This window comes from Natator depressus, chromosome 12, assembly GCF_965152275.1.
Source record: "Natator depressus isolate rNatDep1 chromosome 12, rNatDep2.hap1, whole genome shotgun sequence".
In the NCBI taxonomy this organism is placed as follows: Eukaryota; Metazoa; Chordata; order Testudines; family Cheloniidae; genus Natator; species Natator depressus.
The window spans coordinates 11511241-11523304 of NC_134245.1; the positions used below are offsets into that span (position 1 = coordinate 11511241).

A 12064-nucleotide genomic window follows, 5' to 3' on the forward strand; every position below is an offset into this window, starting at 1 on the left:
TTATTTCTTTCTACCTGTCAACAAATAACAACAGTAATAATAATTCTTTCCACACAAACATATTTACCTTCCATGGACTGCAATGGCAGCAACACCAGTCTTTTCTATCCTCTTCACCAGGCTTATAGTGTCTTCAAGCTGAGGAGGGAAAAAACGGAACACATGTTATTTTAGTTTGATGGAGGAAGAGCTCTTCATCACATGATCATTATACAAACACATGCAGGAAATCTGTTCTCCCATCGAAGTGTACACAATTCCTATATTACAACAATCATACCCAAGATGAACATAACCCTTAATATAAGCTTTACTGAGAACTATTTATTATGGCTAAAACAGGATTCCAGTCATGCCATTTTTAATATGTCTCTTAGAAATTACAGCTTGAGAACCTGCTTGACCCAGGGAATACAACATTTGAGACTATTTCCCTTCACACGTCTCTGGGTTGTCTTTTAAAAGACATAAAAACACACTTGATTGGCAGGTACTATTTCACTGAATATGCTATAAGACATATATACTGCATCTTGGATGGAAGAGATATCACTCACATCTATTCATGCATGAAATATTCACAAACATTTCCTTAGGATAGATGTTGAAAAATGCCCCCCATGACTGAAGAATTTGATTAATATCCATACATTACCGGTTGTCTCATGAAATAAAGAAAAAAAACAACCCTTCTATTCCTTCAAAGAGAAAACATGAGCCTAATGAATGACAGATGGAATTCAGGACATCGCCAATTTATTTTGCTATGTGCAATTATGCAGCTTTTAGAAAAAGCAAAGGATTCACCTTCTTTTCAGATGTTGGGCTAGTAGACTGTGGTTCATCTGAAAGTACAGTAGAACCTCAGAGTTACAAACACCAGAGTTACGAATTGACCGGTCAATCACGCACCTCATTTGGAACCGGAAGTACACAATCAGGCAGCAGCAGACTTCCTCCCCCCCTCCAAAGTAAATACAGTACAGTATTGTGTTAAACATAAACTACTAAAAAAAAGGTGAGGGTGGGGGAAGAAGCAGCATTTTCAAAGCTATATTAAGTCAATGTTCAGTTGTAAACTTTTGAAAGAACAACCATAACGTTTTGTTCAGAGTTACAAACAACCTCCATTTCCAAGGTGTTCATGTCTCTGAGGTTCTACTGTAGCACATTCAGCCTTTGGGAGAAGCAGACGGCATGGACGTAGAGACAGATGCTCACTTCCTGTTCTGCTGGAAGATACATGCTAGGCAAACCAGCTTGAAACAAGAAGGAAGAGAATCTAGGACACTTCAAAGTGAAAAGGGAACATGCTAGTTCTTTGATCTCATGATTGTAGAGGGGGTTGTGGTGGACAATCAGCTGAACATGAGTTAGTTCCCAGTGCGATTCTGTGGCCAAAAAGGCAAATGTGATCCCTGAATGCATAAACAGGGGAGTCTCAAGTAGGTTCTCTCTGCATTTGGCACTGGTACGACCATGGCTGGAATACAATGTCCAGTTCCAGGGTTCACAATTCAAGAAGGATGTGGATAAATTGGAGATGGTTCAGAGAAGAATCACAAGAATGATTAAAGGATTAGAAAGCTTGGCTTACAATGATATACTAAAGGAGATCATTTTTTTACCTTAATAAAGAGAAGGTTAAGGGGTGACTTGATTACAGTCTGTAAATACCAACATGGGGAATAAATATTTAATCATAAACTCTTCAATCTAGCAGAAAAAGGTATAACACGATCCAAAGGCTGGAAGTTGAAGCTAGGCAAATTCATACTGGAAATAAGATGTACATTGTTACCAGTGAGAGTAATTAACCATTAAGCACATGTGATGTTGCGCCCCATAATGCTTTATGGGAATATGCTTATGAATGTGTATATGACATAACTGGAATATGTTTTTATGCTACATATGCCATGTAACATCTCTCTGTAAAGGTTATGATCTACTGAATATATTCATCCTATGTGTATGCATGTGTCATTTTTGTACTCGAAGTTATGAATATTGGCTGTATACTTGTTTAATTTTAAATAGCCTCAGTGAAGCAGTTGGTCAGCTTCCTGAGAAAAGACTATTTTCAGTAAGTGCCCGATCAAGAAGCCCTTAAGCCAACAATGAACTTGGAGATGCCAATCCACATCTAAGCTTTCCCAGGACTGTGGCTTGGCTGGTAAGGAACTCAGTCATGCATGGACATGTGACTTGCCCGTGTGACTCCAAAATTCCATTTTGTGGCTGGATTCTACACTGGGGGAGGGAGGAGTGTCCACCAACAAGAGGAAGTCTATTTAAACTCCTGGGAGACCCCTCCATTTTGTCTTCAGCTGGCTCAAGAGATAGCCTCTCCACCCCCAAAGGATACCAGAAGGAAACTGGGACAAAGGACAGTAACTACATGGGGTGCGAGTGATTGCTGGACCCAGACTAGAAGGAGGCTAGTCTGTAAAAGGAAGCTTACTGGAACATCTCTGAGGGTGAGGTTTTATCTGTTTTCAGTTTTCTTACTGTATTAGGCATAGAATTGCTGTGTTTTATTTTATTTTGTTTGGTAATTTACTTTGTTCTGTCTGTTCCTACTGGGAACCACTTAAATCCTACTTTCTGTATTTAATAGAATCACTTTTTACTTATTATTTAACTCAGAGTATGTATTAATACCGCGGGGGGGAGGGGCAAAAAGCTGTGCATCTCTATCAGTGTTATAGAAGGCAAACAATTTATGAGTTTACCCTGTATAAGCTTTATACAGGGTAAAATGGATTTATTTGGAGTTTGGACCCCATTGGGAGTTGGGCATCTGAGTGTTAGAGACAGGAACATTTCTTAAGCTGCTTTCCGTTAAGCCTGCAGTTTGAGAGATGTGGTTCAGACCTGGATCTGTGTCTGTAGCCGGCAAGCGTGTCTGGCACAACCAGGCAGGGTTTTGGAGTCCCAAACTGGCAGGGAAAGCAGGGGGAGAAGTGGTCTTGGCACATCAGTTGGCAGCCCCAAGGGGGTTTCTGTGATCTAACCCGTCACACAACATACCAAGGGTTCTGGTGGATTCTCCATCACTGATAATTTTAAAATCAAGATTGGGGGGTGTTCTCAACAATATGCTCTAGGAATTATTTTGGGGGAAGTTCTATGGCCTGTGCTACACAAGAGGTCAGATTAGATCATCAAAATGGTCCCTTCTGGCCTTGGAATCTATGAAGATTGTTGAAGATAAAAAGTATTAAAGTAAAATCAGTGTGTGCATGATTTTAAAGAATGTGTACAGGCCTAATCTGTGCATGCAATCACTGATTGCACATACATCAGATATTTTTACACAACTAGTTACACATTTTGTCCATATATACATACATTCAATTTGCATGTGCAGTCACAATAACTATGCACATAATTAGGCAGTAATTTGCAAAATAACCAGATGCAATTACCAAAGGGAAGACAAATTGACTATTGGAGCTTAAAAACTCTATTCTACACAAAAGAAATTAGTGACTAAAAAGTAAATTCTAACCAACTGCATCATCAAGGACAGTGTTCTGAGTGAGATTGTTAATGCTGTGGAGTTTGTGGAGAAAGTCAGTAGTATCTTGGAGGAAGCCGGCACTTTGTGTGGTGAGTGGTTTGAGGATGGTTTCTATGAGTCTCAATATTTCTTTAGTAAGAGTGTCAGGGCCAGATGAGATGGATCTCTCTGGGTTTCCTTGTTTGTGCATCTTGGGAAAAACAGAGGATCCCCTGAGTTGGGATCATGGGGATGAGGTTGTAGAGTTTCTCTCGGAATTGTTTGAGGAAGGATTTGATGACATCCTTAAATTCCTGGGTAAACTGTGGTGTGGGGTCTACTTTGAGTTCTTGATAGTAGGTGGAGAGTCAGACAGTTGCTGGTTGGCCTTGCTAAAGAACGCATCACAATGGAGGACTATGATGGTGAACCTTTTGTCTGCTGGTTTAATCACTATCTGGTGGTTGAGTTTCAGAGACTGTACAGCTGTCCTCTCAGCAGTGGAAAGATTGTGACGGATGTGATGTATGTTAAGGATATCCTTGTCAATTTTTTTCCGGAAGCAATCAATGTAATGAGTAAGAGTGTGGTGGTCCGCTGTGGGGTGTCCAGTCAGGTGATTTTTTTTTTCTTATGACTGTCGGTGGGGATGTGGTAATTGTGGCATCTTCATTATTGTGAAAAAATTCTTTAAGGCTGAGTCAGCAAAATTCTTCACCATGAATGGTCCCTTGAAATATGTGTTAACTACTTATGCTAAACAATCTGTTCCACCTTGTATTTACTGTGACATTGAGTACATTACCTAGACCTAAAGAGCAGCTCTGTGTAAGGTTGATAGCTTGTATCTCACCAACTGAAGTTGGTCCAATAAAAGATATTACTGCAACCATCTTGCCTCTCTAAGAAATTCACTGTCAGTTACGTTGGGCTTATCTACCAGTGGAATTGTCCTATTGTGTCAATGTGTGGACACTCTTATTTCAGAATAAAAGTACATGTTTCTGTATCTCTTAATCCCCTGGGGTAAAATCAGTTAAAATTTCATTGTAATGTCTATGGTATTCTAATCTGGCTCCAAGGGTTAACATTAACTGGAACAAAGCATTATAAAACAGATTCTTACCGAAGGCAAGATTCGGATTTTGCAGGTCACTGGTTTACAAATTCCTTTAACCAAGGTACTCAGAATCTAAACAAAGGAGGGGATAAATACTATTACAGAAGCAACATGAGTAAATCTTGCTCTGTTGAACATATAAAGACATTTGAACACTTCTCGAAAGAAAAATATATAAAGGTTCCCAAAATGGAATGTTGCTTTTTACAATACATTTATTTAGTTAAAGTTTATATGCCAGTTGTGCACCCATCTTATAGTAATTTCATCTAGACCACATTTCCCTAGTTTGCTTTTGAGAATGTCATGTGGGACTTTTTCAAAAGCCTTACTAAAAACAAAATATATCACATTTACTACTTGCACTTATTCACTAGACCAGTAACCCCGCCAAAGAAGGAAATTAGGTTGGTTTGGCATGATTTGCTCTTGAAAAATCCATGCTGGCTATTCCTAATAATTGTATTATCCTCTAGATGCTTACAAATTCATTGTTTAATAATTTGTCCTGGTATCGTTCCAGGTATCAAAGTTAGGCTGACTGGTCAGTAATTCCTCGGGTCCTCTTTGTCCCTCTTTTAAAAGATAGGTACTATGTTTGCCCTTCTTCAGTCTTCTGGAACTTCACTCATCCTCCATGAGTTCTCAAAAGTAAAAGCTAACAGTTCCGAGATTGCTTCAGCTAGTTCCTTAAGTACTCTAGGATGAATTTCATCAAGCCCTGCTAACTTGAATACATCTAACTTACCTAAATATTCTTTATCCTGTTCTTTCCTTATTTTGGCTTGAGTTCCTTGCCCCTTTTTAATATTAGTATCTGGTCACCATTAATCCTTCTAGTGAAGACTGAAGCAAAAGAGGCATTAAAAACTTCAGCCTTCGTGATATCATCAATTATTAGCTCTCCTTCCCAGTAAGTAGAAAACCTATTCTTTTGTTCGTCTCTCTTTTACTCCTAACGTATTTTTAAAAGTCTCATCTTATTGCCTTTTATGTCCCTTACGAGGTGTAACACACTTTGTGCCTTAGCCTTTGATTTTTTCCACAACATGCTTGTGCTATTCTTTTGTACTTTTTGTAGAATTCCTTTCTAATTTTCAGGTCATTAAAGCACTACTTATGGAGCCATATTGGCCTTTACTGTTCTTCCTATCTATTGCATTGGGATAGTTTGCAGCTGTGCCTCTAATATCGTCTCCTTGAGAAACTGCCAGCTCTCCTGAACTCCTTTTTCCCTTTAATTTTCTTCTCATGGGACTTTACCCACCAGCTCCCTGGGTTTGTTCAAGTCTGCTTTTTTTGAAGTCCATTGTCCTTAGGTCAAACCTCCATAACAACAGGGTGGGAGCTATCTAGGCCAGCCTTTGGATCAAGGTCAAATATTGAGGAACAGATTTAATTCAAATACCTGGTAAGAACTATCGATTGCATATACTGAGGATAACAGGTGCAAAGGTTATAATTTTAAATGGCAATGGCAAGCTGCTACTAAGTCATCCCTTCAGTCACCCGACATGAGAAAAATGTTTTTACACTACACATTAAAAGGTAACCTGTGTGTCTAAACTGAAGACACCCAATAGCAATAAAAGTAGAAGAACTTCTTGCAACACACTTTAGAAGCTATCAACCCATCTGCCCTTCAGTAAATAGACAACATTTTTATCAGCCTATGAAGCTTGCTTGCATAAATTTGCATCTTCTCTGTCAAGAAGAGTGCTCTGACTCAGACAGAGACAAAATTATTGGCCAGATAAGGACTGCAACACATTTTTGGTTGTGTGAGATTAAACACTTTGGACTGAGGTCTCACCTCCCTTACACACAAAAGTACTAATCACTAAATCCTGACAGTTTTCTCTCCACATTCTCTCTATTACTACTGTTAAAACCTTTGGTGGATTCTCTGTCACTTGATGTCTTTAAATCATAATTTGAGGACTTCAGTAATTCAGCCAGAGGTTATGGGTCTCTTACAGGAGTGCGTGGGGATGAGTTCTGTGGCCTGCAATGCGCAGGAGGTCAAACTAGATGATCATGATGGTCCCTTCTGGCCTTAAAGTCCATGAGTGTAAAACTTCATCTCATGCCTTACCTACTGCAACCTCTCCCACTCCGGTCTTTTCCACATTCCCCTAGTGGGTAGAGCACTGAACTGGAACTCAGATCTCTGTACTAGTCCCAGCTCTGCCATGACACGTCACCACTCTGTGCCTCAGTGTCCCAGTTTGCAAAATGGGGATAAGGATACTGATCTCCTTCTTAAGGTGCTTTCAGATCAGTCCCCTTGCTCTGCTTCCTCTGACTGCTGGAAGAGAAAGAGATAGCCCCGTGTACTTAATTCCCCTAACTCTTGCGTTGAATGGAGCCATACACTTGCTTGAGAAAGCTCCCTCCTACTCTACCGCCTGTTTCCTGTCTGTCACCCCACTCCTAACTAACTACTGGATGGAAGGGAACTACACTCTGACTTTCAGGAGGGATCCCAACAGCACCCTTTCTTCATACCAAACCATATGCTCAGTGTGAACTCCTGTGATTTACATTCTAAACGTTTTGCCTGAGGCAGAGGAAAAGAGGAGTCCACTGCCCAGACCCTTACCTGACAAAAGCCACATGGAGAGCCGAACAAGGCCATTCAATGTCACTGCTCAAAAGGTAATTTTGTAACTTTTTGTTGGCATGTGGAACTATAGTTTAAACACATCAGCTAAGGTCGATTGCTATCATATAGAAGCAATCTGACTGACATTTAAGGAATGTTATATTTTCACTTGAATATACTCAGTTTTCCCACTACTCCTCATTGAGCCAAATCTTAAGGCTATATAAAAGAGTTCTTGCAGAGCTCTCCCAACGTGTAAGCCATTGAAAACTAAACATTGTAAAGCTACTCAGGGGCAGGGACTGTGTCATGCTGTTGTTAAGTGTTTGCTGTGCTTTGTGCTAGAATTAAACTAAAAATAAAAGGTTGTCAATGACCAGAAAAACAGAAAATCCAACTACAGCACCAAAAGGTGCAAGTTTAAAAATTGAAAGTCAGCCAGCAGCAATATTGTTGTTCCTGTGGCTATAAAGGAAACTAAACCAGCAGTATAATCTAAGTAGATTTCATTTGAACCTGCAAAACTTTAGACATTATTCCATCCCTTACTCTCCCATATCTGCTTTTCACACAATTCTCTCTCACTCCAATAAATCCAGCAGCTCAAGAATTACTCAGTTATTGTACATAAGCACCATATTTTCCTAGGCACAATAAAACCAACAAACTGGATACTTACACATTCAATTTTGTCAGGATCAGACAGCAGCGCTGCTCCCATACCTCCCTGGGGAAACACATGGCAATAGAATAAATTACAGACTGGAAAACATTCAAAAAAATCAACACTTTCTTCATTTTGTAAGAAGCATCTTGCCCAACGGGAAACTACAGCAAAACTAAATCCTCCCATACAAGAAAAATGTTTTCATGTAAGCGCGAATTGCTTTGTTTCTTCCTATTAGGTGATAAATTTCATTCATATGTTCTCCCTAGCACCATTCAATTGATTGATGAGCCCTAAATGCCAATGGTCCCAATACAGTCTCCCATATGACGTACCTACACAAAAGGAAGTGGCAGCACAAAACAACTACTAATATTTTTAAAATATAACTTTCCACTCCTCTAATTTGGATGTTCTTCCTCGATCACCCTGTCTATATACACACAGACACCCAGTCAGCTAGCTGTAAGTGTTAACATTAGATCAGTTTGGAAATTTTTGGATGGAATACTTTTCTGTCGGAAAAAGCTGATTCATTGAAATCAAAACCAGGAACACACTGATTGTGGCAAAACTTCCTCCAGAAACCAGGCAGGTTTCCGGTTGTTTTCCTGCTGTCTTGCCTGTCCCCTGTGACAAGCTGTCGGGGAACATGCCAAAAAATTTCTTTTTGCATCTTCTGAAAATAATTTTTTTCAGTATTTCCCTCCTGCAAAATTTTTAATATTTTTGTCCTTTCATCCTGATTAGAAAGATATGCAAGTTTTTCAGGGAAACACTGTTTTCTACCCAGTTCTAGTTAAGATACAGAAGAAAATATTAAGTAAAAGAAAACAACATTGACAATATTATAATGCAGTTTTATAACTCAATGATGCACCATGGCCCAAAATACTGTGCTGAGAAAATACCACCTTATTTCAAAAACACAGCAGGAATGGGCGGAGGTGGGAGTGGGAGGATTGGGCAATAGTCAGAGACTGGTGATGAAAACAGAGACATAGAAAAGATTAGGACTGTTTAGTTTAGGGAGAAGATGAACAAAAGGAAGGCACACAAAATAATGTACGGTATAGAGAGGTTCTGATCTACCCTCTCACAATACAAGAGCAAGGGAACAGTCAATGAAATTAAAATGCAACAAGTTTAAAAATAATAAAAGCAAGTATTTGTTTGGAGAATACATAATTTATTGGTGGACCTCACTGTCACAATGTATTGTCGAAGCCAAGAGTTTAGCAGAATTCAAACAAAAGGATTAGACATTTATACAGATGAGACTATCCATAGTTATAGTAGATAAAACACACTTTTAGAAGGGCTATAAACTCTCATGCTTCAATGGATAAGCCAACAAGTGACCAAAAGGGGTTAAGAAGAAACTTTCCCTAGGAACTGGTTACTCTATAGTTTTAGAGTAGCTAGAGGCTCTAGCTAAATGAACACTGATCAGCAGGTTGAGTCCAGACTTAACACTCACTTATCCCAACATTATAATAATCATATGGTAAAATACTCCACATTCTAATATAAATTATACAGAATGACAATGTTTAATTATTACTTGTGAAGATGCCTTGTCTTTTCAGTCTCTGCAAGATGAAGCCTGAAAGCTACATCTCACAGGAGGTTTATTAACTATGCCAACAGCATTAAGGACAGCAGAATATAGTGTTTTAACACTGTAACCAGGCTCTCTCTCTCTGGAATGAAGTCATAAGTCATTTTGTGTGAGCTTCAGCTCTTTGCTATGACAATCGCTGCAACATTTCTGCATTTTCTTCTGCTTGTGCACCTGACATTAAAGTGGAGCAACATGGCCTGTTAAGAGCTCTATTTATACTTCAGCTGGTTTAGAAATGTCAAAAAGTTAAAAATTTAATTTAATGCAAATTAACCTTAGAAGATTTAGGCTTATTTTAATGTTGCATGTGTAGGGGTAGTGTTTTGATTTGTTCATTCCCAACATATTTATTAAAACTAACCAGTTACATAAACTCAGGCTTACAAAACTGTCATTAAAGTTCACCTGCCTCGATCTAAATCTGAGCCACTCATCTTTACTATGCCAAGGAGGAAAATATTATACTCATCCATCAAGGAATTTATTTGCCTCAGGAAAGTGGGAAACTATGTTTTGTAAGGTTGATTTAACTAAAATTCTATTTAAAATGTAGTAGTCAATATTGCAGGTCATAATTTACAGAATTCTTTTATATTCAGTGACATATATTCCTACATTTTAAAAAGTTAAGTTTCCTGGGCATGCCACCACTAAAAATCAAGGAAATCACCAGTTAAGCAACATTAAACATCCATGCTAGCCTCCCTTCAAGACCATGTCCTGTCAGTAAAATATAGGAGCAAACTTGCAAAATGCTTAAATTAAGAATATGCTTATGTATTTTGCTGGATCGGGGTCAAAATATCCAAAGCACACAAGATTTGTCTATGTTCATATAGTCTTTTGTGCTGGTTTCACTAAATTGGTTTAAAATCTCACCTTAAGTTGATGACACTGAAATTTTTTTATACCTACAAGAATTCAGACCCCACAACAACCTTCCCCTTCCAACATACCATCACCCGAAACCACATATCCATTACCTGAAAATAATGCAAAACCTAAATAAGTCCCCAGCAAAATTAAAATATCTTGCTGATACTCTTCAAACGACACCTGTATATTTAAAGAAGGATCTTACAATTACCATGGAATAGACCAATACAGATTATGTAATTAAAAGACTGCCACAACACACGAACAAGGGATCCAAATTAAGGTTGCACAAGCAACCTGAACTTTGCAATTTCCTAACTTTTGAGTGGGCTAAATGTTCTTGTACCACAGGAAATTACAAACTTTAAAAATTCAGTTTTTAAAAAAGGAAAATTGAAAAAAGCAAATTCCATCATGTGGAACCATATCAGTCATCTCACATAGATCATAAGCAGGGTTGGGACTTTTAGATTCACAGTACAGAGCTCTATTACTTGAGCTATTGGAGCAACTGGTACCTTAATAGTAGGTTGTTATATGTGGCTACCCACTAGAAGGGCAGGAGTTATGAACTTTTCCAGCGTGCTTCACAGCTATCTGCTAAACAAGAGAGTAATGTTGGCACTTTGGAATTCTGGGCTCAATTCTGAAAGAGAGTATTTTGGAACTTATAGTCTCTCCAGCCCTGTTCATCCCCATTTCCCCTTCTGCTCCAATTTCACCTGCATTTAAGTAAGGCTGATTCCTTCTCCATCCTGTTTGGGCAACAGCAGGAAAGCATTCAGAACACAGTAGAGAGCATCTATGCCTTCAGATCTTGGGGACTGGGATCACAGCAGCCAGGAAGAGCAATTGCAGGGAAAGTACTGCTCAGGCCCTGCAGACGCAATGTTCAGAAAATTTTGTTGCCAGCTACTAACAAATCCCTACTGAACATGTGCAAATGGTGATTTTTGGAGGTTTATAACTTTGCCAATTTTGGGTGAATGATCATGGGGATCCCAAGGTGACCGCTGCCAAATTTTAAGTCCCTGTTCCAAGCATGGAACTAATGCTTCTCAACAAATTGGGTTGGTTTGGGGTGGTTTTTTTTGGTAGGTTGTTTTTTTTTAATATTAGCAAAACACTTCCTCCTAACTTTGTTCTTGGAAATAGCTGAATCTTTTTCGATGGAACTTTCCAAAAATATTCTGGTTGAGGCAGATGACCAGCATAGAACATTTCAACCTGAAATTTCCAACGGAAAACAGTCTTACAATTAGAAAGCATTAGAAAACCATGACTATAGGCATTGTTACCAGCTGTCTGTGTAACCTATCAATCTTAAAACATTCTCTCTGATTACAACATATTCATTTAATTCAACAATTGAAGATGATGGTAAATTTCTTATTATAGTTTCAAAATGAAAACCACTATCGTGTACAAAAAATATTTTATCTATTCTTCTCTTTTAAAGAGACGTACCAATTTTGTTCTGAAATATGCTAACATGTATATCCTAAAAATTATGATTATCCACATTTACTTGCAATTTTATAGCAGAAAGAATACTGTTCACAATTCAGCTACAAACTGCTCAAAGGTATCAAAATCTGATTTCCAGAGCCAAAATATATAATCTATATTTAACTTTTTTGTTACTTCTGTCCTTGATATAATTCCAC

The 12064-nt window shown here is 38.5% G+C and overlaps 1 protein-coding gene across 1 annotated transcript in view; it reads right to left on the reverse strand.

Moving 5' to 3' along the window:
- The window catches only part of DUS2 (dihydrouridine synthase 2), a 55266-nt gene that overhangs the window by 17495 nt on the left and 25707 nt on the right, over nt 1–12064 (reverse strand). Inside the window, exons 7-9 of the mRNA XM_074968588.1 lie at nt 7910–7953; nt 4632–4697; nt 68–138 (exon numbers count right to left, since the gene is read on the reverse strand). Of these exons, the coding sequence (XP_074824689.1) occupies nt 68–138; nt 4632–4697; nt 7910–7953 (181 nt within the window). The remainder of the gene's footprint in view (nt 1–67; nt 139–4631; nt 4698–7909; nt 7954–12064) is intronic.